This window comes from Sciurus vulgaris (assembly GCF_902686455.1).
Source record: "Sciurus vulgaris genome assembly, chromosome: 17".
NCBI lineage: Eukaryota > Metazoa > Chordata > Mammalia > Rodentia > Sciuridae > Sciurus > Sciurus vulgaris.
The window spans coordinates 17,258,174-17,284,250 of record NC_136478.1 but is presented as its reverse complement, the minus strand read 5'-3'; the positions used below and the strand labels follow the sequence as shown (position 1 = coordinate 17,284,250).

Here is a 26,077-nt window from a genome sequence, read left to right as displayed (position 1 = left end):
GTGAATCTCCTTTACCACACGTTTTCGGATAGCCCAGTACTTCCCTAAATTCCCATTAAGTGATTGAGAAACTTGTAATCCGGCGGGAAGCGCTGCAGTCTGGAAGGGGCAGAGACGTGGAATTGCCAAACCCGACCCGCGTCTGACGCTGGACCCGCACCTTGCACGTTCAGAAAACTGGGGCCCTGCGTTTGGGCCAGTGAACAAGAGAGCGGAGGACGTGGACACAACCCCAGCTCATATCCAGGGAAGGGACGCAGCCCAAGGAGAGAGGGGAACCCAGGATGGAGGGGTTGCCTTCTAGGCCTTGCCACACTGCAGCGTGTCCCCAGTAGGCAGATGAAGAGACTGAGGCTTCTGGGCCGGATGTGACTGGCGCCGCAACCCGGCGACCCGGACGGAGTGGAAGGTGGCCCTGGGACGACTAGAACGTTCCCCAAGGACTGCAGTGATGCACAGCAACCCTTCTTATGACCGCCCATCCCGGCGACTGCCCGCGTGTCCCCACTCCCGGAACAGCTAAGCGAATCTTGCGCGCGGGGAGGGGAGAACGTAGCTTCTTTGGCCCCACCCCCAAGTTTGGAATTTCAAATATTTGTTTGTTCCTGGGGTTGAACGGAACCGCGAGGTAGGCCCTTCCTTTCCCGATCCCGGAGCACACCTTTGTCAGGAGTTCCGCCCTCTGGGCTGTGCCCTTCCAACCACCTCCCTTTTACCTGTGCAACCCTACCTTTCCATATCCGTTTCTAAAACTTCCCAGGCGTGCATCTGGCCTTCCCCGCCTCCTGTCTGGCGTCGGCTCCTACTGAGCAGTCCTGGCGTCCCCGCAGGGCTTTCCCTGCTCTGCTTGTCACTGTCTGGCCCCTCCTGTCACCCCCATTCGTTCAACCTCCAAACTCTGAGCTGTTCTCTTTGTCATTGCGAGTTTCACTACGCCCGACAAGTCTCCCTCTCTAGGTGACCAGTTGGTTGTGGCATCCCTGGTGGTCTCGAACCCATTCCCACTAGAGAGACGCTCATGTGTGACCAGGTCTCCACTGTGTGGTGAACCTCAGGCCCCAGGATAGCAGCACAGGGCAGCTCCTCCAAATCCCTGCGCCCCCACCCAGCTGCTCGCACCCCAAGACTATTCCTGACGCTTGGGCTCTTCTTAAAAAACCAAATTCTTCCAAATAGCATGGGGCCCTTATTTTGTTGAGCTCTCCTTATCTGCATGTGCCTCCTTCTGGATCACCCCATTTTTACTAAGCAGTCTGTGCTTCCCTCATGTAACCAACTTATAATGTGATTTATTAATCATTTACTGTCTCCCCCACTCCATCCAACATCCTATCTTCCAGGACATAGACTTTTCTCCTACATATACCATGAAGCCTGGCACTGACTGAATGAATTGTCCTGTAGCTTGTTTCTTTTGTCTTAGGATATTCCAGGGCCTTTGCAGTAGAATATCCTGTATGTCTTTACCCTCCTTCCCAGCCCGCTGGTGCTTTTCCTCCCAATTTTTGCCTCTTAAGGTACCTCCCTTCACATCTGGGGTCCATTCTACCATTTGACATTTCTGAACTTCAAATATCCCCCTTCCCAAACTTCCTTGCTTTCTGCTTCTAGGGTTCATGAATCATGAATGAACAAATGGGAAATAAATACTGAGAGAGGGGTAAGAAAGTTCCCCACCCAGCCCAACCAAGGCCAGAGGTCTTTTCTAAACTGCCCTTCGAGGTCTCTTGGCCCGGAGTCCTAAAGGCAGTCGGCCCTCAGGCGCTCCGGCCGCGGGGACGCCCGAGCAGTATAGGCTGAGGTTTGTCGCGGCGGGGAGGGTGATATCTTTCTCCTAAGTAGTGAAAAAGAGTCCTCCCGGGACTCTTACTGTCCAGAAAAGGTTCCTCTGTGGAACAAGATTTGACGCTGGAGGCCACCGCAAAGATCCACAGTTGTTTGCTCAGACCTGTCCCGGCACTCAGTGGACCAGCGGCTCCCAGCTATTATTGGTCCTGATCTCCAGGGTCAACAGAGTAACTAACTAGCTTTCTGGGTTCCCCCGAGGTTCCCATCACCGCATCTTTGCAGAATCGCGTCTGAGAAACCACCAGAGGGCGCGCTGACTCTGTAGTCAGAACCCAATGGTGATGATCAAAGGGCAGGAACGTGCACCTGTAGGCATGCAGCACATTAGGGCTGAGGTTAAAATGCAGACGCCCTGGACATCCACTTTCTAGGCCCTTCCGTCTGGCTTAGAATCTGCTAGTAGCTCCTGGCTCCTTGTACATTGGCCGAGTTTTAAAGCTTGTTTTTCAGGTCCTCAATCTTTATTTCACTCTGCCCTAATCTGTACCCTAGACACATTGATTCTTTGGATCCATGGGCTGCAGAAGCACTCACGTACAGACATATCCCTTTATTGATCTGGGAAATGACTTATCTCTCAAGGCCCATCTCTAGTGATTCTTCCTCTGGACAGCCTTCCTTGATGCCTAGACCTAGTCAGATGATCTGGTCTGGGCCTCTTGTCTCCAGGATTCTGTGTTGAACCACTGCTTAGATCAGTCTGGCCTCTCTACTTCAGGAAGGGCTGCTGAGGGAAAATCAGTTGGCCTCCAATGATCACCAAACCAGTTTAGAGGCCTTGGTTTGGGTTTGGTTGACCCAAGCCCAGCACCCACCTGGTCTATGAAGGGGAACGTGGAACATGGGATGGTGAGAGGAAATGCAGGGTCCAGTAACAGGAGCAGCATAGGCTGTTGTCTGTGTTCTCACACAATACAAATGGCCTGGTTCCTCAGTCTCTGTGTTTATTACACTTACTGGTCTATGCTCAATGTGTTCTTCTCTTCAAGCACACCCTTCTTCTTTCCCAATCTTTTCCAGAATCCACATCCAACCCTGCTGACCATTCAGTACTTTATCTCCTCCCCCAGGTCTGACAAGCTCCAGGATCCTGTACTGGAAAGGTGGAGGGGTGCCGTGGAGGTGTATCACTCATTCCTTCAAATTGTATCAAGCATCTGCTGCGTACCAGAAACTGCCAGGAAGTAACTAGTATCCAAGGATATGATAGGAACAAGACAGGCAAAAAGCCTGCTCTTGCAGCCATTGTAGTATTATAAGGATCCAGGTGAGGGGTGTTTCAATTCCAGTGATCATTTATGGCTGAGGCCTGAATGTAGAGCTCAGAGTCTCCCAAACTGGGGAATGCAAGGTAGTTTCACTGCAGCAAGTGCAGAAGTTCTGAGGAATGGGACTGCATCCTGTTCTAGGCAGCAAGGAAGCCATTAAGGCTAGAAATAAGCCAACTGGGGAGAAGGGAGAGTGCAAGTTGTAGAAACAGGGCTACAGGATCCTCATTCACTATGATTGAGAAGCACACCATAGGAGTTTTGTGGGTGGGTTTAGGAGGAGAGTGATGGGACTTGACTTAATTTTTTTAGGGGGAAGGGTACTAGAGATTGAACCCAGGGGCACTTACCATTGAGTTTCATTCCCAGCCCTTTTTAAACTTTTGAGACAGGGTCTTGCTAAGTTGCTTAGGGCCTCCTTAAGTTACTGAGGTTAGCCTTGAATTTTCCATCTTCATGCCTCAGCCTTCTGAGTAGCTGGGATTACAGGCATTTGTCACTATGCCTTTGCAGTGACTTAATGTTTAATGATGTCAGTCTGGCATTTGGAAAGCAATCCACAGGAATAAGGGCATAAATTGGGACACCAGCGAAGAGGCTACTGTGGGGATGAAGGCAATTTGGTTATGGGATGGGTAGAGCTGGCAAGACTTGGTGATTACCCAGGTTGTGGGGTTGAGAAGCAGAATGGCATCCAGAGTCCAGCGTGACCCTAGGATTGCAGACAGGGGGAATGGGTAGATGGTAGAGTCATTGAGTAAAAGTGGGGACCCTCACTATCTGACCCTTCACAGTGCCAGCAAGGGTCATTGCTGACCAGGCTTTGCCATCCCTCATCCAATAGTCATGGTTCCTAATATCTGAATTGAGATATCAGTGAACTCCTAAGAACAGGGCAACCCTTCCAGGGGCCCATGGTCACCTGAGGCTGCTGGCCTGTCAAGAAGTTTAGTGTGGGAGCTGGGGTTGTAGCTCAGTGTCAGAGCACTTGCCTAGCATGTGTGAGGCACTGGGTTCAATCCTCAGCACCACATAAAAATAAATAAATAAAATAAAGGTATTGTGTCCACCTGCAACCTAAAAAAATTTTTTATTAAAAAAAAAAAAAAAAAAAAAAAGAAGTTTAGTGTGGCCAGAGTTCTAGTCTATGCAGGTCCTCTGATCCCTTCTCTCTCCCATTTAACTGTTGGCTTTGGGCTTCTGATTTTCCCTAGCCCTGGCAGAAGGGTCTCTATGGTCTCCCATACTAGGCCTTCAAGAGCAGTCTTCAATGATCTTCTGTTGATACCAGATGTGAAGGAAGGGAAGGCAGGCCCTGAGGTAGGGGATATTTGGACATTCCTGAGAGGAGGTTACCCTGATCACCAAGTTTCACACATGAACCCAGGGGCAGGCCAAGATAGAGATCAGCTTCAACGCAGGGTCAGCTGCTTACCAAGAAGGAAGTGGTGAGACAGAGGTCTTAAGACCACGCAGGGATGAACAGGGTGTAGCTGGCCCCAGGGAGGGTGTGTGTGGAAGACTATGACCTCCATTCCCCAAACATACTGGTCTCTCTATCCCAGAACGAGGCGTGGGTGTTGATATACCAGCTGCTGTCCAGTCTTTGTCCACTCTATTTGCTCCAGATTCCTGGAGTAGGGAGTCTGTGCCCTCTCTGGGTCCCCAGGTTTGCTTGAAGTGGAGTAGAAGGCAACACAAGCTCCTAATGCCCCTCTCCCTCTGCAGGGTCCGGGCTCACGACCATTCCCAACTCGCTCCCGAACTGCCTCATCTAGTGGGGTTACTCCACCCTCCACTTTCCAAAACCCTTACGTGGAAACCAAACGGGCTGACTTCCATCCCTAACCGCAAGGTCGGGATATAGGTAGAGGATCCCTGAGTCGGGTGACTAAACCCAGGTACCGTCGGGGTAAGTTGGGAAGACTTGGTGTGGGGATTGTACCGACCACCTAGGACCCAAGAACTGCCCTGGACTTACTTCACCTCTTATTGCTTTGCCAGGGGTAGTTAAGTCACTGTGAGCTCTGGACCCGGTATCCTTCTGGTGGCCAGGTAGGTTTCCGATCTTCCAGGCTTGGGAGGCGCCAGTGAGGGCTGCTCAGCGTGCACGTCCGCTGGGTACGCACCGGGTGAGGGGGATCTGCCCAGTGTCGGGTTGAGAGCAGGGAGCCAGGCGGCGCCTAGATGGGCTCATCGATGCTCTCGGCACGCAGCGCGGTGGCGGGAGCAGCCCCGGGGGTGGGAAAGGGCGGGGCCGCGAGCTCGGGAGGGAGGGAGGCGTCTGAGAGCGAGTCTCTATTGGCAGGCCGTTTGCAGGAGGCGGGCCCTAATTGGCAGGGTGGCCGCGGTCGGTGGAGTTAAGCGCTTAGCCACCCCCGGCCTAGGCACGAGCTCAGAACGCTGAACCCGCACCTCGGACCTGCAGTCGCCGCCGCCGCACGCCATGGACCTCCGCCTCTGTCCCTGCCGCAAGGCCCTGCTTCCGAGTGGCCTCCTGTTTGAACTGCTGCTGTTGCTGCTGCTTGCGGACCCAGCGCTCCAGGCCCCACGTCACCCCCCAGTAGTGCTGGGTGAGGCGTGCGTCTGGTGGTGGGTGGGTCCAACAGGACTGGGAGACGTTCGGGCCTCTTTCCGGTCTGCATCTGTTTTAACCACGAAATGGGCGCTGGGGCGGGGGTCCTCTTGGTGTCCGTCTTGTCACCTGGGTCTGTCAGTCCACCTCCCGCCATTCTGGGCAAGGGTGTGGTCAGTCTCTTACTACCTGCCCCTGGTTTAAAAAAAAAAAATGGGAGTGAGTGGGAGAGTTACCGCCCGTTTGCCCACTCCATCAGTCTACATCAGTCCACTTTAGTCCCAAGCTTTGCTTCACCCTATCCCTATTTTTTAGCTAGAAAGAGACCGATGGGCCTCACTCCTGGGGCTGGTGGGGGTGGGCAGGGTTTCCTCATAGTTGGCCTCTCACTGGCCTTGGTCTGGCTAGGAGGCTGTTACCTTTAACCCTTCCAGCCCTATGGTGCATTCCATGTTTCAAAGGGCACTACTGGAAGCAAGGTCTTTGGGGAAAAGATTGCTATTCTAGCTGGTCACCAAGTTCATTTTCCCTTACCCTCAGTTTATCAAATGGGCGGCAATGAGCCTAAGGGAGGAGGCCTCAGGGAGACAGGATTATTGAAGACAGCGGAAAGGGTTGGGACAACTGTAAAGAACAGGTGTCAGGGAGCACGCATGTACTGTTACCCCTGCTAGACCTAGTTAGACCAGGCTGTTGGGACTGTGTGACCTCCCCTGCTCACTCCCTCCTTGGTTCAAGCCCTGACAACTACACAGGAGCCAGTGTTTCCTTGTGTTTGGTGGGCCAGGATCAGACCTCTCATGGGGCAGTCTTAGGTGCCTCCTTCAGCCCATATTTCCCATTTCGAGATTGTGTGTCAGTGGCCTGCCAGGACTTCAGAAAGCGAAGGCACACTGAGGTATACCTTACATACTGAATACCTTACATACTGAATCCCTCTCCCACTGCCCACCCTTGCTCTTCTACTGGGAGTATTTTAATGGGGATGATGCAGATCTCAGAAGAGTAGAGTTGATAGGCATCATGGTTGCAGGAGGCCCCAATAGAAGTTCCAGGTCAGGAAATGCTCCAGGGGGATTCTGGGCCCAGATTTACCTTGGGATTTGTGCTGTCTTGGCCCTGCCTCCCCAAGCTTCCAGGGTGAGACTAACAAATGATCCTTGGAGATGTAGTCTGCTGGAAAAGCCAACCTGGATGAGTGGGTATCGGGGAAGTTTTCCTGGAGTATGATGGAGCTATGATCAAACAGGGAGATTCCTTCCAGGGAGAGGAACTACAGATCAGGAGAGAGGTGAATGCTCTCTGGGCTGGCTAGAAAAGAGCATGTGAAGGGGGAGTGGATTGTGTAGGGCTTGTGACTTATCAGGTCATATGGACTTTATCCTGGGGGCCACAGGAAGCCATGTGTGGGCTAAGGAGTTCTGAGAATGAGGGGTGTGGCTTGAGAAGTATGTGGCTAACAGCACCCGTTTTGCCTGAATTGATGCTAACTGCACTTATTAATTTGTCCAATCCTTAGTTATCTTAAGTCAGTGGAAGAGCCTCAGATCTTAAAAGGAGCCTGAGCAGATAGAATACTAACTCGCCCATTTTCTCAGGGAGTCAGGATACTGGCGTTAACTCAGAGACTCCGTGGCAGGCAGTGACAGAACTGCTTTTAGCCCCAAGCAAAGTTCTGACCTTGCAGATGAATCCTCTAGGGGTGGGTACCAAATTGGTGGGAGAGAGAGCAGAAGCCAGAGAAGTGGGAAGAAACTTTTTAGTCAAACCGATTCCACCTTTCTCAGCCCATTTCCTTATTTGTTAAGTGGGGATAAAGATAACCCCTCCCAAGGTTATTTGAGGCAAAAGGCCCAAGTATGACTTGCCCTAGTTCCAGGCACCGGGGGTCTTGGGAAGTGGCCATTGCTATTTTTAGAGGCCTTGCAGCTTGACCAGGGCAAAGGGTATCTGGGAAAAGCAGATCTGGTGACTTCCTCTTTCAGCCATTTCCCCTTTGTTGGAGGCAGTGACCTGCCTAGTCCACAGGCATGTTGTCTCCATACTGGAGACTCCTTGCCTTTGCACCCACATCATGAAGGGAAGTGTCTTCCACCTGAAGACATTGGAATGGTGCACAGGAAGGGTATACCTTGTGCTGGGCTGGGTTTAGTCAGTACCCTGTGAATGTCTAGGAGGGCTGAGTGCTGGCTGTTCATCAGTGTTCATGGATCCTAAATGGGTCTGTGTTTGGGAAGTGTTGAGAACATGGCATATGGGGACACATGTGGCCTGAAAAGGTCAATAGGAGTAAATAGACTTCAAAGGGCATTGAATGCTGGGCAGTAAAGCAATGGTGATGGGCTTGCATGTCACAAGGGGTTCAGGGCTCTGTGGACTGAACAGGTTGCAGGGTTGTAGTCAAGTCACCCTTGGGATCTGGTCACACCCATCCTTAATAGGCTGTGATTGGAATTGTGTGCTGTTTCAGGGTAGCTGTCGCCAATGCCAGCTCCCAGCTTTGCTAGGGCTTTCCAGATGATCTACCCTCTGGAACTTTATTGGACTTTGGCCTTTAGCAAGGCCTGGGGACCTTGGTAGGCTCGCAGGTACCAGTGTAGGCTTCCCTCCCATGAGCCTGTCCTAGACTGTCTTGTCTGGCAGATTCAGTTTTGCCTGGTACATTTGCCCCAGTGCAGTGCTATCCTGTTTCCTGCTTTCTTTCTCAGGGTAAACAAGGCCTCATCCGTCTTTTTTTTTTTTTTTTTTGGTAGCCTCAGACGGCAGAAGTTTAAGCCTTTAGGGTTTGTATCTAATGACAGGGCGATAGTCTTTGCCAAATTCTAGGGGTTTGGAAAAACTCAGAGGGGTCTCCAAGCTTCTTCTAGTCAGAGCTCTTAGCTGGAGCCATTAACTATAGAAACAAGAAAAAAAGAAAAGAAACCATGTATATGTTTGGGGGTGATTCAGGCTAAGATGTCATTTGACAGATAAGGAAACTGAAGCCTAGCATGGGGAAGTGACTATACCCTGAACCCCCTTCCAATAATCTGAATGGTCTAGAAAGAAGTTCCAATGTAGATCTAGGGGATTTATTTTATCTGGAGTTGGGAAGAGTGTTAGGGGCCTTCCCACAAACATGTCAGGTCTCTCCCAAGTCTCCCATAGGGTATGTACCCACAGGCTTCATTTGTACTGCTGTGTGCCCTACGGCAGTAAAAGCTAATCTGCATGAAGATGATACCCTGGCTTCTATGTCAAGGTCCCTGCTTTCTGATTTTCCTGCCCTGAACATGAATTTGCAGAGTGGTATCGCAGAGGTCTGCCATTATGTCCATGGCTCTGTGGGGAGAAGGGAGTCCTGCTGTAGACTTCAAAGTTCTTGGGGGTTCTCCAGCCTGCCAAGGTTCACAAATGTCCTTTGTACCCCTGTAGTGCCTGGTGATTTGGGCAACCAGTTGGAAGCAAAGCTGGACAAGCCGACGGTAGTACACTACCTTTGTTCCAAGAGGACCGACAGCTACTTCACTCTCTGGTTAAACCTCGAACTGCTGCTGCCTGTCATCATTGACTGCTGGATTGACAATATCAGGTGGGGATTGGGGCACACAGACAAGGTACCACTCACCAGTGGGGCCCAGGGAGGCCTTCAGAATCAATTTCCTTCTCATCACTACCTCAAGAGACCTTGAGGTCAGTGACCTCTCTCCCTCCCCAGGCCCTCAGTCTGTTCTGATCTGGTTTAGTCTGGTCTGGTCTGGTCTGGTCAGCCACCTCTGCACTGTCCCAGGGAGAACTTTCTTCCCCTTTCTGTTGCTCTTGTCCCTCTGATCTCCAGTTTAGTCCTTGCCCCTCAGACCCTACACATGGTTTCTATGCCCTACCCAGCCCCTATCCATAACCTCAACATGGCTCTACTGCTCCCTTTGCCTGGGTCTTGGTCACAACTGCCTCTGTAGCTGCTTATTCTTCTTGGGATATGCTGTCTCCATGTCTCTGTATGAAGTCTCTCTGCCATTCCTTCCCCAGGCCAAATAAATGCTTCCTTTAATCCTCAAGTGCCAAACTATGTTAAAACGATGATTCCCCAAAATTAAATATAGGCATATTTAATTAAATATAGGCATATTTAATTTTGTATATTTTGTGTACAGTCTTACACCACATAATGCCATTTTATTCCATAACGACTGCATATATAATGGTAGTTTCATAAGATTATAATGGAGCTAAGAAAGTTATATCATAAAAAAGTACTATCACCTAGTGATGTAAGCATCTAACCTAATAATAAAATGTATTATGCACTTTTGAAATGTATTATGCACTTTTATGGTAATGCTGGTATAAATAACCCAGTATATAATACTTGATAATAATAGTAAATCACTATATTACTGTTTTATGTATTTACTTACATGATATTTTTATTGTTATTTTGGAGTGTACTCATACTTATAAAAAATATGGTTTACTGTGAAATAATGTCATGTTACACCAGAAGTAGCCTCATACATTTTGTGTTTGCTGAATCTCTTGATTGCACTAAGAGGCCACATTGAGTTTAAATATACTCTATGATGTTGTTTTACTCAACTTTCTTTGTTGCTGTGACCAAAAGACCTGTTGAGAACAATTAGAGGAGGAAAAGTTTATTTTGGCTTTCACAGTTTCAGAGGTCTCAGTCCATAGATGGCTGACTCCATTACTCTTGGCCCGAGGTGAAGCAGAACATCATGGTGGAAGAGTGTGGTGGAGGAAAGCAGCTGGAAGCATGGCACCAGGAAGCAGAGATTGAGAGATTGAGAGCAGAGTGCTCCACTGAGCAGGGAAAAAATATATACCTGGGGGCTGGGGTTCTGGCTCAGTGGTAGAGCACTTGCCTAGCACGTATAAGACACCGGATTCAGTTCTCAGCACCACATAAAAAAATAAGTAAAGATATTGTGTCCATCTACAACTAAAAATATTTTTTAAAAGATTAAAAAAAACAAACAGTATATATCTCAAAGCACACCCCTGTGATTTACCTTCTTCAGCCACACCCTACCTGCCTACAGTTACCACCCAGTTAAATCCATTCAAGTGGCTTAATATACTGATTAGGTTAAGGCTCATTGCCTAGTCAGTTCATCTCTGAAACTTCTTGCATTGTCTTATACATGAGCTTTGGAGGGACTCCTCATCTCTAACCATAACATCACACAATGAACTTGCCAAATGATCCATTTCTCAGGATATTTTGGTACTGGGGATTGAACCCAGGGGTTCTTAACCACTAAGACATATCCCAAGCCCTTTTTTATTTATTATTTTGAGACAGGGTCTCACTAAGTTGCTTAGGGCCTCACTAAATTGCTGAGGCTGGCTTTGAACTTGTGATCCTCCTGCCTCAGCCTCCCATCAAAAATTACAGGTATGCACCACCACACCAAGCTAACAGGTGCTGGTTTTTTTGTTTGTTTGTTTGTGGTGCTGGGGATTGAACCCAGGGCCTTGTGCTTGTGAGGCAAATACTCTACCATCTGAGCTGTCTCCCCAGCCCAGGTGCTGTTTTTAACCTTGCTTTCTAGGGGATAGAGGTATGGCTTAGTGGTAGAGTATTTCCCTGGCGTGCACAAGACCCTGGGTTCCATCCTTAGCACCTCAAAAACTAAGATTTTCTTAGTTCTGGACTAAGGAAATCTGGAAACTCAAAAAAATTACAAAATTGGGTCTGGGGTTGTGGCTCTGTGATAGAGCACTTGCCTAGCATATGTGAGGCACTGGCTTCGATTCTCAGCATTGCATACAAATAAAGTCCATTGACAACTAAAAAAAATTTTTTAAACAGGTTACAAAATTGACTCCAGTCACTCAGCTAATAAGTGGCAAAATCAGAATTCAAACTCAGAAATTGTGACTCCAGGCTAAAGTTCCCTCCCACGTTGAGTTCCCCGAGGGCAGGAATTATAACTATCTTTATAGTAGTAGGAGCAAGAACATAGTTGTGTCTGATAAATTTTCATAAATTAAAAGTTTTTCCCAGAGACCTGCTGGCTAATTCTCCAGGCACCCTGCTTTCCCTGTTTATGCTGCCTACTTTGTTCACTCTTTCTTCCTCAGTGTCTGACTGTTGTGTGATAAGGGTTATTTCTGGACTGTTCATCTGTATTTCTATTTTTGTGCTGAAGACATGGCCTTAGGTACTGCCAACTGGAGGTGTGGGCTGTTACTGACTGAGAGGCTTGTCTGCCTTCGTTGAGCTCTGACCTGTTAAGATTTTCATCTACAACAAAAGTGCTTTGGTTTTCATTTTTGTTTTGTTTTGTTGGTTTTTTTTAATGTATTTTTAGTTGTCGGTAGACCTTTATTTTATTATTTATTTATATGTGGTGCTGAGAATCAAACCCCATGCCTCACACATGCTAGGCAAGTGCTCTACCACTGAGCTACAACCACAGCCCCTGATTTGGTTTTCTTTAACAATTTTCTGTACTTTGTTGGGTGGCCATAGGGACAATCTATAGAATGAGGAGAATGAGCCCTCAGGACCTATTATTTGGGTCATTGCTGGGGATCTTGTCAGCTTTTTTTCTTTTTTTTTTTAATTTATTTTTATTGTAAACAAATGGGATACATGTTGTTTCTGTTTGTACATGAAGTAAAGGCATACCATTTGTGTAATCATACATTTACATAGAGTAATGATGTTTAATTCATTCTGTAATTTTTTCCTTCCCCCCCCCCACCTCTCCCACCCCTCTTTTCCCTCTATACAGTCCCTCCTTCCTCCATTCTTGCCACCCTCCCACACCCCATTATGTGTCATCATCCGCTTATCAGCGAGATCATTCCTCCTTTGGTTTTTTGAGATTGGCTTATCTCACTTAGCATGATATTCTCCAATTTCATCCATTTGCCTGTGAATGCCATAATTTTATTATTCTTTAGAGCTGAGTAATATTCCATTGCGTGTGTGTGTGTGTGTGTGTGTGTGTGTGTGTGTGTATCACAGTTTCTTTCTTCATTCATCAATTGAAGGACATCTAGGTTGGTTCCACAGTCTGGCTATTGTGAATTGAGCAGCTATGAACATTGATGTGGCTGTGTCACTGTAGTATGCTGATTTTAAGTCCTTTGGGTATAGGCCGAGGAGTGGGATAGCTGGGTCAAATGGTGGTTCCATTCCAAGTTTTCTAAGGAATCTCCACACTGCCTTCCAGAGTGGCTGCACTAATTTGCAACCCCACCAGCAATGTATGAGTGTACCTTTTTCCCCACGTCCTCTCCAACACCTATTGTTGCTTGTATTCTTGATGATCACCATTCTAATTGGGGTGAGATAAAATCTTAGGGTAGTTTTGATTTGCATTTCTCTTATTATTAGAGATGTTGAACATTTTTTCATATATCTGTTGATTGCTTGTACATCTTCTGTGAAGTGTCTGTTCATTTCCTCAGCCCATTTGTTGATTGTATTATTTGTATTCTTGGTGTAGAGTTTTTTGAGCTCTTTATATATACTGGAAATCAGTGCTCTATCTGAAGTATGAGTGGCAAAGATATTCTCCCACTCTGTAGGTTCTCTCTTCACATTGCTGATAGTTTCCTTTGCTGAGAGAAAGCTTTTTAGTTTGAATTTATCCCAGTTGTTGATTCTTGCTTTTATTTCTTGTGCTATGGGAGACCTGATAAGGAAGTCTGAGCCTAAGCTGACATGTTGAAGATTTGGACCTACTTTTTCTTCTATAAGATGAAGGGTCTCTGGTCTGATTCTGAGGTCCTTGATCCATTTTGAGTCGAGTTTTGTGCAGGGTGAGAGATAGGAGTTTAGTTTCATTTTGCTCTTGTCAGCTTTTTATGGCTGGTCCCCCCATTCATAATATGGGCCAGGCACAAGGCCTGGGCTGAGGTGTATAGAGGGTAGGTTTACTCTGCCTCCTCTTTGTATACAATCGGTATAAGAACACAGCCTGTGGTAAGTACCAGAGAGCCTCTGTGGCTGATCTTTAAGGGGGGTGGCAATAACTTCACATTTTCTTGCACATATTTGCTTCAAGGTGTCAGTCAACGCCACAGTAGGAGTCCTAGCCTGGCACAAGACTTTTCTTCCATCTTGCCCCCACCCCCACAGTTTCATCTTTCCTCTAGGACTTGCCAGTTCCCTACCTGAAGGGAGAGGGTAGAGCAGTCACGTATTAAATCCTGAAGTGGGAGTCCCTCTTGTCTGCTTCTGTTTTGCACTGCAGCTATAGAAATTATCTGTATCAATAGAAAATTAATAAAGGGCTGTTAGGGATCTCAAGCAACTGGCATACATGGATTTTAGGAATTTGCTGTGTGTTGTAGTCACTGGCAGGTGAAATATATATAGACACAGATGTACAAAATATCTTTCTCTCTTTCATATATATATATATATATATATCCATCCATCCATATCCCTGGGATACTGAACAAGTCATTTGGACATGGTTCATTCCTATCCTCTGTCATTGGTTTGGTTGGGATGAGGCTGGCTGCTGGGTCTAATGCCCAAAGCATTGGGCCCAGCTATACCCATATGGGTCTGCATAAGGCTTTTCTTCTGTCTCTTCATCTCCCGCGACATTCCTCTGGGTTTTGCCTACCCTTCTATCCTCCTACCCACATAGCAGGTACAGTCCTCAGGCCCTGAGTGGGGTCCCTGTCTGATTCAGTTGTGTGCTACACTCACCATCTCCTTTTCTCCGTGACGCTTTGTTGGGTGGCAAGAGCTAGACCCGTAGGGAGGGAGTGATGGGAGCCAGTAAGAGTGGGCTGCCTTCTAGAGTCCAAGTTCACAGCAGAGCTAGGACTGGCATTTCCTTCTAATTGGTCCAGGACTTCATTCTGGGGTGAATGACACTAGAGGGAAGGGAATTTTGCTTTGATAGGGGTTCCGTGGTTAGTCTTTGGAGTAAGCCTTGGTGAAGGGTTCTTGTTTGGATGTAGTTCTTCTTATCTATGCTTTATTACTTTTTAGTCTCTTTTATACATCTAACTAAACCCTGGGGATGAGAGGGGAGTGTGATTCAGATCCCAGTATCAGTTTCCTTGTTTTGTTTTTTGATGCCAAGGTTCAAACACAGGGCCTTGTGTGTGTTAGGCAAGCTAGGCATTCTTGTGGTAGTTGGGGATTTAGTTCTGCCATTGAGCCATATCTCTTACCTCACAGGGCAGAATTGGGACACACCAAGCTTAGTGTTGTCTCTGGATCACCAGATCACTCTTCCTCCTAACAGGCTGATTTACAACAGAACATCCCGGGCCACCCAGTTTCCTGATGGTGTGGATGTGCGTGTCCCTGGTTTTGGGAAGACCTTCTCATTGGAGTTCCTGGACCCTAGCAAAAGCAGTGTGGGTATGTAGTCCAGGAGCTAGGGTTGGGGCCTCTGCTGGACTCCTAGAGGTGTAGGAGACCCATTGGTTTGAAGGGGTAACCTGTGAACTATTTCTGATCAGTGTGGGCACAGATCTCTGCAGCCCTCCTCCAGAGACATCCTTTTGGGAGAAATCACAGTCTCTGTGGCAGTGGTGGTGTGGGTGTCTGGCATTAGCTGTACCTTCTCTAATCTTATGTATTTCTGTCTGTAGGTTCCTATTTCCATACCATGGTGGAGAGCCTTGTGGGCTGGGGCTACACACAGGGTGAAGATGTTCGAGGGGCCCCCTATGACTGGCGCCGAGCGCCAAGTAAGAAGTCACCCTTATTCCTTCCCTGAGGTTCTGGGAGGTGGGCACAAGCAATCATAGCTGCTATAGATCTTGAGCTCCCCCTTGGCCCTGAGCCCTCCCCTATCTCTGGGCCCCTGTGGTCACAGCCAACACCCCTGGTCAATCTTGTCCTACTCTTTCCCATTCCTTATCCCAGGACCTCTGAGCCTCTGAGCCCTGGGGAGGGTTGGTAAGACTGATGGAAAAAGGAACCCCTTTTCCTCCCTTTCTGGAAGCTAGTGGGGAACCAGACTGCTCCCATTTGGGTTTTAGCACTCTCCCCACCCTCTAGTCCTGGGTCTGGCCTAAGGAATGGTCAGTGATTCAGGCCCCAGGACCCTTCCTACCTGACCACTGCTTGGCTCTGGCCTGCAGATGAAAACGGGCCCTACTTCCTGGCCCTCCGAGAGATGATCGAGGAGATGTACCAGCTGTATGGGGGCCCTGTGGTACTGGTTGCCCACAGTATGGGCAACATGTACACACTCTACTTTCTGCAGCGGCAACCACAGGCCTGGAAGGACAAGTATATCCATGCCTTTGTGGCACTGGGAGCTCCCTGGGGGGGCGTGGCCAAGACCCTGCGCGTCCTGGCCTCAGGTAAGACCTCCCTGACCCAGTGTGGGTGGCCAGTCCCAGGAATGCTTCCTTTCTCTCCTTCCTGCTAAGCCAACACCCTTCATGTCACTTCCTTGGTGCAATACCTTTCTTTCTCCAGAGTAACATTCTTTTTCATATATTTTTTTTTTTTCCAAAGAGAATCTAATACCTCTCCTAATTTCACTTCTTTAGTTGATAGCCCTTGTAATCCATTTCTCTCACCTTGTACTTGGAGTGACATAACTATTGGTCACACAACTACATGCTTGTGCACATACATTGCTAGGCCTGGCTGGCTGAAATTATTTTGTCCCAAAGGTCTTTGGGGTACCTTCTCATTCCCTCTCACCTGCATTCTTACTTCTTCATCTTCACCTTTGCCCCAGAGGAGGAAGGCTGGACCACCATTTCCTGTTTATGAGTTGTACTGCCATCTGTGGATGCCTCTGTGGGCAATGCAGGGAGGAAGCAGGTGCAGATCTGGCTGGGCCTGCTTGACTGCCAGTTGGGAAAGTCACCACCTTATTTGTTCCTCCCCAATCCACTTACTTGCCTTTTCATGACTGTCAGAACTTTCTATTTGTAATGATGGGGTGGGGCTTCCTGCTTCAGGAAGAAGTTTTTCTCCCTTTGCCAGGACCGGAGCCCTGAGGACCCTCACTTTGAGGGCTGAGCCAGGACCATACCAGGTATTCTCATGAGCTTTCTTCCTCCAGTCATTAGCACTGTCTGACTTGCTTGGTCAACTGATCATTGGGATTGAGTCAGGCCCAGTGCCCATTTCAGTGTCCTGAGTTGACTGGATGATGAGGTCAAGGCTCAGACATTCAGATACATCACAGTCACTTGGACTTGGAGGGACAGACATGGGCACCTCTTGAGTTTGGACTGGGAGCCATGATGGAGTTCAGGCTTCCCCCTTTTCCTGAGAGCTTTCCCCTTTTCCTCAGATGCTAGAAAACTGTTTTCAGCACTGGCAGTCCAGGAGTGGGGGTAAGATATGGGAAGGTGGAAGACCATGACCCCTAGGGGCATCCCTTTCCTCAGAGATCTTGTAGACAAAGCTAAAGTCCTATGATATCTGTGTTTTCAGATATTGGGGTCCTTTTTCCCAAGTTCAGCTCATCCCTGGAGGTCTCACTGGATGATGGGTGTGTTTGTGGTGTCACATTCCAGTATGTGAAGGGCTGACTCCATTTGTAGTCTCCCCTCCTGCCCTGTCTCCAACAGTCATGGCCAACAGATCATTGCACAGGCAGGTAGATGGGATGAGATCAGGCTGGCTGAATTCTGTTCTGAGCCTTAGAAGAGAAAAAGCTCAATGTGATAGAGAGGACCTATTGCTTCACCTTAGGCAAGGCCATGCCCACAGGTGTGGTGATAATGTGCTTGGAGGAGGAAACCATTTACAGGTAGGAAACATGATAAATCACTAGGGGGAAGAGGAGACAGTGTACTGCCTAAATCCCTGGTGAGGAAATGCAAAAGAAAGAAACAAACAAACAAAAAGCCAAACAAGGCTTGGATGTCTGCTTCCCAAATAAATGTAGCAAAAATAAAAGGAAACAATATCTTAGCTACTAGGGAGGCTAAGGCAGGAGAATCAAAAGTTCAAGGGCAGCCTGGGCAGCTTAGCAAGACTCTGTCTCAGAGAGAGAGAGAGAGAGAGAGAGAGAGAGAGAGAGAGAGATCGTGCACTGGGGATGTAACTCAGTGATGGAACATGTGGGAGGCCCTGAGTTAAACCCCCAGTACCAGGAATAAAAGGGGGTGGTGGTGGGAGGGGATAATAAAAGCTAATGTAGGTATGATGATTAACAGTGTAGAGATTCCAGAGTGTTGATTCAGCCACTGGGGTCCAGCAGAGGATGTGGTGGTGAACCTGCTGCCCATCCAATTTGTGTTTGTTGGCATGGAACTGATTGAAGCCCTCTCCCTGCAGGAGACAACAACCGTATCCCTGTCATTGGGCCTCTGAAGATCCGGGAGCAGCAGCGGTCTGCAGTCTCTACCAGCTGGCTGCTGCCCTACAACCACACCTGGTCACCTGAGAAGGTGTTTGTACACACACCTACAACCAACTACACACTGCGGGATTATCACCGGTTCTTCCAGGACATTGGTTTTGAAGATGGCTGGCTCATGCGGCAAGACACAGAGGGGCTGGTTGAAGCCATGATGCCACCTGGTGTGCAGCTTCACTGCCTCTATGGCACTGGTGTCCCCACACCAGACTCCTTCTACTATGAGAACTTCCCTGATCGTGACCCTAAAATCTGCTTTGGTGATGGTGATGGCACTGTGAACTTGGAGAGTGCCCTGCAGTGCCAGGCCTGGCACAGCCTCCAGGAGCACCAGGTGTCACTGCAGGAGTTGCCAGGCAGTGAGCACATTGAGATGCTGGCCAATGCCACCACCCTAGCCTATCTGAAACGTGTACTCCTTGGGCCCTGATTTCTGTGCTAGGCAGGGCTGCTGAATGGCTTGGCCATGGGGTTTTCCCCAGTCTCTGGGGCTGTCATGGGCTACAAGTTTAGCAAAGTTTGTGACTGAACGTTCAAGGTTGTGGATCTTGGGCTTTGGGGAAGCACTGTTTCTTATCCTTCCTCTGTGGTAGTGAAGAAGGAGGAAATAAGCATGGACTCAAGGGACCTTTGATGGAAAGAATGCTGCTACTGCTGCTGGATTTGTTGTGACCTCAGAACTGGGCTCTGCAGGGTGGACTGGTTGGCACCTGGCCCCCATCTCCAACTTGGGGGTTATTCATTCCTTCTACCCCTATGGCCTTTTCACACATGCTCATTGGGCCTTGGACTTCCTGTGAGAGATATTACTTAGTAATGGTCCCTGCCCCACAGGTCCCAGGGTAACCCTCAGGTGACCCTTTTCACTTGCTGGCCTCAAGTAGGCCTGCTGTTGGCCTTGGGTGGCTAGAGCTACTGGCTTCCCTGTGGCTTCACTGGTAGACTCAGTGGCCTGACTATGGCTTCATGGGGTAACCTAATACCCCCTGCAGGCAGGGGCAATTTGTTTTGTTCTCCATGGTTCCCAGACCCAGAGGCATATACTCCACTCCTACCTCTCTTACCTCCAGGAGCAGCCTAGTCTGGATCAGGCAGCAGATGGTTCCCCAGTTTTGGGGGCTGTGACCCAGAAGCCCTGATCCCCTTGGTTGTGCTGTGTCAGTCCTAGTATTGAAGCTTGCTCCCTTGACTCTGGGACTGTGGTTTAAGGAGAGCAGTGCCCGGTGCCATGACCTTTTAGGGAACTGAAGGAAATAACCATGGTTGCTCAGAGCTGCCCTGAGCTGCCCTCTTACAAACCCTAACACCACATTGCCACCCTGCTAGGGTCTCTTAGAGCCTAGCTGGGCTGGCACAGGGCTGGGGGGGGGGGGCGGTTCTGATCATTGCCCAGCACCTCCTCACAGGCAGCTGAGTGGTATTGCATTTCCAGGGAGTAGCCTAGAGACTCAAGAGCCAGGAGCCTAGGGCCCATCTAGGGATTTTCTGTCTGCCCCAGGGATGCTGCATGGCTTCCCTGTAATAGTAGGGATGGAGACTCTGGACCTGCTTAGTGGCAGTGGGTGCCAAATGGGCACCTGGCTAAAGGCTGAGACCTAGGTCCAAAATCACCTTCAGGCTGGACTGTGTTGCTGACCCACAAGGGTTCCACAACTCTAGATTTTCCATGTGGTACACATGCCCAGCATCTGTCTTTTCCTTTGTTCCTGAGTGGTGAGCCCTGTATGGGGCTCTGAGCAGGCTGTATCTTGATACTGGCAATAAAAATATTCTGAATGCTGTAAAGTGTCTTGGACTACTCTGAGCATGAGGAGAGGGAGGTTGTGGAAGTGTCTAGAGGACACTAAGGCAGGTAATCAGGGGCTGGACCTTTACTGGGTCTTGATGGCATCTAAGCATCAAAGCATGGCTTCTGTGCCCTACCTTCGGCTTCATCCCCCTACCCCCTTTCTTGAAATCCAGTTCATCCCTGAGATCAAGAACTAAAACCTGGCCAGGTGCAGTGGCACACGCCTGTAACACCAGCGACTCCAGAGGCTGAGGCAGGAGGATTGTGAATTCAAAGCTAGCCTCAGCAACTTAGAGAGGCCCTGAGCAACTCAGCAAAGACCCTGTCTCTAATAAAATATAAAATGACCTGGGGATGTGGCTCAGTGGTTAAATGCCCCTGGGTTCAATCCCTGGAACCAAAACAACAACAAACTAGAACCTGAAACATTCCTCTTGGAATGGGCCTCCTGTCCTCCCCTTGCTCCTGCCTGGTCAGACTCCATATCCTGCCTCAAAGCTGGGGTCGGTCTTGCAAGTCACTGACATGACTCTCCTTCCCAGACTGTGTCCTCCCTCAGCTTACAGGTCTCAGCATCCTTTGAAACTAGAGTTCCTTCCCCCCCCTCCCTCATTTGCCTGTCACATGTATTCCTTTGGAACAGAGACGGAGGGAGGCAGAGGTTAGACTGAGACTGGTATTGGCAAAGAAAATGGGCCCAAACAAAGGATAAAAGAGAGGGAAACATGCATAGGGATGAAGTCCCAGCCTGAACTTGGTGGTGCAAAGCCTGGGACCAGTGGGGTTGTTAGGAGCCCCAGTTCTTGTCTCTTCCACAGAACCCCTCAGCTTACACTCCAGACTTTGATACACTGTTAGCCACTAGAGGGCGCTCCAAGCCCTCTCAGGGGACCAACTATAGTACTGTGTTAGTGGATCTTGAAAAAAGGGGTGGCCCAGAGAGGAATTGAGGATGGGGGGTGGGGGGGACAAAGGTCCAGCTGCAGAACTACCCTCTGTAAAAGGATGACAAATTCCAGCTCTCCAGTTCCAGTCAGGTAGCCTGGGGAGGGTACTGGCCCTCCTGAGTCCATTTCCTGGGCTAAATAAATATATATGTAGGGTGGTTCTGTGGAGCACTGATGGTGTTGGAGAATATCTGATTCAGCACCTAGTGCCGTGGACTTTCAGCTGATGGGTTACTGTAATTGCTTGTGAGACAGAAAAGCCAGAGGTTTGGAAGTCAACAGGTTATTGTATGCAATTGTTTCAAGGACAAGTGGACTGGCTGCTACGAAGTAACACAAGTGTCCAGAGTAGTCCCTTTAGCCAGAGAGGCTGGAAGAGCTGGTCCTGGAGTTAAAGGGTCAGACCTACTGATCCAAATATGAATATACAGTCATTTATACTTATGGAAATTGTTCTAAGCAGAGGGCACAGGAAGGAAGCATTATCAAGAGCTCCTTATCCCAGGCAGGTGGGTGGGATAGGGAATGGAAAAGTTTTTAGGGGAGGTACACAGCTATTCCAATCTGTATTTTAGAATCATTTCCTACCCTGCGGAGATGGGTTAGAGCAGGATAGGGATTGGGAGGCTATTGTGGCCCAAGAGAAAACCAAGGAGTGTAGCCTTGGGGACAGGGAAGAGGAAGAGCCCAGGTGCTGCCCATCTCTGGCTGGGCCACTAGGTGGAGAGAAGCAAGGGTTTCGGTGTGGTCTGAAGCTAGAGGATGTGCAGTTGTCAACCTATGGCTAGGAGAAATGACTGAATGGCCCAAAAGATTCATTGCTTGAGGTAGAAAGGAAACGAAGGGGAGGGCCCAGGAGCCAGTGAGGTCAGGAGGTCCTAGACAGAGCCCCTGAGCTACCAGAAATAAAGAAGTCCTAAAAGGAAATGGAGGAGGACCAAACGGAGAGGGAAAGGACAAAAGGACGCAGCTACCCAAAGAGGGATGAGAACAGAGCCCTACGGAGACCCGCAGTGACTGTGTCTGCCAGAGCGTCAGTGGACCTGAGTCTGACCAAAGTGTGTGAGGACAAGTCCCGGGTGTGTCTTCCTGGGGTCCCAAGGTGAGGTGTCTTGGCAGTAACCTGGGTGTAGAGACTGTCGGGAGCTCTTTGAACTGTTTGAGGTCCCTTTGGATGTGGGTCCCGATGGGAACAAGGTAAGAGGGCCCGTGCAGCATCCTGATGAATGTGGAGCGCACCCCTTCCCCCAAGCCCCATGTGACTGCGAGCAGGGTCTGGGAGTGGCCATCCAAGACAAGGGCGGCTGGGCCCAACTCAAGGGCCGCACTGGCCTTGGCTCAGCAAGCTGGGGGCTGCCCAGGAATCTGCACGCAGCGGCCCGGCCCCGGGGCCCCGGATCGTGGATGTCGCAGCGTCCTCTGGGGCCCGGAAGCGACGCCGCCAGCAGCTCAGGCAAAGAGCCCTGTCCCGACGCAGCGCGCGCTGTCGCGATCCGGCGGCGGGTGACGTGGCGGGAGCGGGGGCGGGGCCTGAGCGGCCGTGGAGGCCGTGCGGCAGGGCGGCAGAGCATCCTGGCGGCGCCTGGCCACCGGCAGGTAACGGGCCGGGCCGCAGGCCGGGGGCGGGGTGCAGAGACGCGGGGCCGCGGGGGCGTGCGGCGGCAAGCGGCGGAGGCCGCCTCCTGGGGGCTGAACGCTCCGCGTCGCCGCCGCCTCCGCCCCGCGCTGGATGCGGGCCGGAAACGGCGCGGGGCGGCGGCGGCTGCGTGAGAGGGTGACGCTGTGAGTTCGGGAGACCCTGGGGGACCTGGAGCGTGGGGGTGACGCCAGGAGTTCGGGAGACCCCGTGTGTATGACTGAGTGTGTGAGAAAGTGTGAGAAAGACGTGTGTGTGTGTGTGAGAGAGAGAGATAGACCCAGGGTCTGGTTGTGTCTTTGTGAGTGTGCGAGACCTGAGGAAGGGTGTTGTTAAAGTGAGAAAAACCATGGGTGTGAGAGAGGCTCCTGAGTGTGCGAGGGAGAGTGCGAGGGTGCGAGACTAAAGCGTCAGAGACTAGGAATAAGCTGTCCCCAGGTGAGACCCCGGTCGTGAGAAACAGCCTGTGATGTGTGACACGTTGAGTGTGTAAGGGCGGAGGGTGCAAGGACGGAATTGTGCCAAGGCGGGAACGACGCTTCCAGGGGCTGCTGCAACCTTTGCCTGGGCGTCAGGGCTTGGCGCCTGTGATCTTGTTGCCCAGGAACAGGGTGCGCCTGTTATTAATGGTTCTTTTGAGTCTCTATATCCCGTCATCTCATTTGACCGTCTCATGTCATAAATGTCAGGAGATATTGGTGAAACATTTTGTGAAAATTCTCCACTGAGTACTAAGCCAACAGCCTGGTCATCATGTTGTGTAATGGTCAGTATAAATAGGAATCAACATCTAATTTCACAGATGTCTTGGAGAGCCTCTCATGGGCACTGGTCTGTGTACTTAGTGACACAAATTAAAAAGAACTCTGTCCTTGATGGTGGGGAAAAAAAAACAAAAAACAAAAAACTGCCCAGTCGGCCGGCTAATCTAGCAGCAAGGAAGCAGAATGCTCAGCCATCTGGTGCCTTCTTCCCTGATTTAAGATCTAGGAAGAACAGGCTTAAAGCCTGTGACTGCTTCCTGGGGTCATTTTTGCCCCTTTTTACCTGATGAGGCTCTTCAGGAAACTGCCCAGGCTGCCTACATTACTAAGGTCCCATTGTGGTTGTATACTGATGGCTTTTGCTTCCTGACTTAAGTCTTGGGCTGTTATTTGAATTGTTGTATTTGATTTTTCTTTTCCTGGCAAATATGTGGAAAACCGCAAGCCTGAGTTCTCTCTTATCTCGTTCACTTCTACCTCCTCCCTTTATCTGGCTGTGAATATGTTTTATTGCATACCAAAAATGTATACCAGATATGTGATTCATCTACGCTGGATTTAAATTTTTTTTTTTTTTTTTTTCTCTGCTGAAGATCAAATGGAACTTCTTGGTAAAGGAAATTTCCTGCTTCCTGCTGAAGTCTCTAGGATATAGAGATGTTTCTACAAAAGTTATGCAAACAGTGCTCATGGGAGCTGGGATTCTGGAGCAGCAGCTGCCTGGACATGTATGATTTGAGATGACCAGGCTCATTTTTTGAAGTTTGGGCTGATTGCTTCAGTCACACCCTGATGTGGGTATGATGGAATTCAGAAATGAAGGGTTGCCTCTAACCAGCATGTAAAATCTTTTTTTTTTTTTTTTTTTTTTTTTTGGTACCAGGGATTGAACCCAGGTACCACTAAACCACATTCCTAGTCCTTCTTATTTTTTATTTTTGAAACAGGGTCTATTAAGTTGCTTAGGGCCTCGCTAAGTTTCTGAGGCTGCTTTTGAATTTTCGATCCTCCTGCTTCAGCCTCCCAAGCCATTGGGATTACAAACATGTGCCACCATGCCTGGCCTGGCATGTAAAATCTAGATTTTACAAAGAGAAGTATGCTGCTGTTTACTAGGTTCATTTATTGATAAGTTGCCTTATATTCTTTGTTGCAGAGATTAACTGGCCAAAATAGACAAATGGAATTTGCCCTTGCTGTAGAGATTTCATTTTCTTCTCAGTAGTTTACCCGATGAATCAACTTATAAAAGTGTGATTTTGTGACAGGTAAATAATGTTGCTCTGTTCTCTATTGACTTTCTTTGATCTTTGTGATTTATAAAAGTTTTAGTTATTTGCATAAAATATGAATGCATTACTAATTAGAATGGCTTACACATCATTAACTCCTTTTAATATTATGAGTTATGTAACACTAATTTATTATACAAGTAAGTTACATATTTACATTATATATCTTTCTAAAAAGTAATTATGGTGGTTTATAATTAAAGATACTTTTAATTAGGTTGTCAAAAAGAAATAGAGGGCTGGGGTTGTGACTCAGTGTAGAGCGCTTGCCTAGCATGTGTGAGACACTGGGTTCGAGTCTCAGCACCACATATAAATAAATGAATAAAGTAAAGGTCCATTGACAACTAAAAAAATATATTAAAAAAAAAAGCAATAGAGAAAACCAAAGCCATGGGAAAGACTAGGTAGCAAATACTCTTGAAGTAAAGGCATCCTCTCCACTGTGATTGGAAATTGAATTTGATCTTGAGTTTCCTGATATTCTAAGTAAAAAGACAAACATAAGGGTCATATGAATTTTGTCTCTTGATTAGAAGTTACAATAAATACATTTAAAACTTTCTTTGTAATTGAACATTGATGTCTGTTTTTTCCTTTAAAAATTGCATATGATAGTTTCATGGTTGTTTTCATCAGGAAATTTTAGTAAATAAAGTAAATTAAGTAAATAAGGTAAATTACCTTATTAGCTGCAGGATTCTTTAAAATGAAATGAAAATCTGTTAGAAAAACTGTTTTGTCTCCCCGCCCCCCCCTTATTTTTCAGTGCTGGGGATCCAATTCAGGGACTCCTGCATATATCTTTCATTTTTTGGCTTGAAATCAGGTGTGCTATACCACTGATTCACATCCCCAGTTCTTTTTATTTTTTATTTTGAGACAGAGTATTGCTAAGTTGCTGAGGCTGCCTTCGAACTTGCAGTCCTTCTGCCTCAGCCTCCCAAAGTGTCTGGAATTACAGGTGTGTGCCACCATGCCTGGATGTATTTTGTCTTTGCAATCAGGGCTTACTCTTGTTTTTTCAAGATTTTACCTTATCAGGTACAATGAATAATTTAATGAAAACAGTTTTCTTTTTTCTTTCTTCTTCTTTTTCTTTTCTTTTGTGTGTGTGTGTGTGGTGCTGATGATTAATCCCAGAGACATTCTACCACTGAGCCACATACCCAGCCATTTTTATTTTTGATTTTGAGACAGGTTCTTACTAAGTTGCTGAGGGCCTCATTAAGTTGCTGATTCTAGCCTTGAACCTGTGATCCTCCTGCCTCAGCCTCCTGAATAGCTGGGATTACAGGTGTGTGCCGTGTCTGGCTCACTCTACCTTGAAATATTATTATACTGTTTCACATGAAAGAAATAGTATTTTCCCAATTTTCCCCACTTTTTTCTGTGTTATTGTTGTCAGACATTATACTTTTAAGTATGCTATACATTGCTACTGTTTTTGCTTTAGGCATCAGTTACATTCTAAAGCAACTAAAAATAATCAAACAATTTTTTTTTTTAACATTTACCTCAAACCATTGTATATTGTCCCACAGCTCTTAGATGCTCTGGTCTGTTTTACTTTTTTCTATTTTGACTCATGGTTTTCATTTTTCTACTAGAATTCCATATTTAGTAGAGCACGGTGGC

General features: G+C 48.2%; 2 protein-coding genes across 6 annotated transcripts in view; both read left to right on the top strand.

Moving 5' to 3' along the window:
• Window positions 1-488: 488 nt before the first annotated feature.
• PLA2G15 (phospholipase A2 group XV) lies at window positions 489-19,796 on the top strand. 2 transcript variants are annotated; one of them, XM_079116915.1, is made up of 8 exons: window positions 489-628; window positions 5,121-5,171; window positions 5,425-5,689; window positions 9,106-9,262; window positions 14,916-15,034; window positions 15,268-15,366; window positions 15,763-15,987; window positions 17,930-19,796. In XM_079116915.1, exons 3-8 carry the CDS (start codon window positions 5,563-5,565, stop codon window positions 18,439-18,441), a joined length of 1,239 nt encoding a protein of 412 aa, XP_078973041.1. In that variant the 5' UTR covers window positions 489-628; window positions 5,121-5,171; window positions 5,425-5,562; the 3' UTR covers window positions 18,442-19,796. The 2 variants fall into 2 exon arrangements, with proteins under 2 accessions (XP_078973041.1, XP_078973042.1); XM_079116916.1 differs by having other exon boundaries at window positions 15,888-15,987; window positions 17,930-18,174.
• Window positions 19,797-21,677: 1,881 nt separating this feature from the next.
• Window positions 21,678-26,077, top strand: part of SLC7A6 (solute carrier family 7 member 6) — a 31,066-nt gene continuing 26,666 nt past the window's right edge. Inside the window, exons 1-2 of one of the 4 annotated variants that reach the window (XM_079116892.1) lie at window positions 21,678-21,944; window positions 24,304-24,415. The gene's annotated coding sequence lies outside the window, so the exon portion shown is untranslated. Of the gene's footprint in view, window positions 21,945-22,209; window positions 22,344-22,507; window positions 22,530-24,303; window positions 24,416-26,077 lie in introns of those variants that run through there. The other 3 variants (XM_079116891.1, XM_079116893.1, XM_079116894.1) reach the window with 3 other exon arrangements.

Bases quoted from the DNA above. Each gene is read 5' to 3' on its own strand.
- PLA2G15 (XM_079116915.1), top strand. From the start codon at position 5,563: ATGGACCTCCGCCTCTGTCCCTGCCGCAAGGCCCTGCTTCCGAGTGGC. The intron at 5,690-9,105 runs GTGAGGCGTGCG...GTACCCCTGTAG, and splicing joins TCACCCCCCAGTAGTGCTGG to TGCCTGGTGATTTGGGCAAC. The intron at 15,988-17,929 runs GTAAGACCTCCC...CTCTCCCTGCAG, and splicing joins CCTGCGCGTCCTGGCCTCAG to GAGACAACAACCGTATCCCT.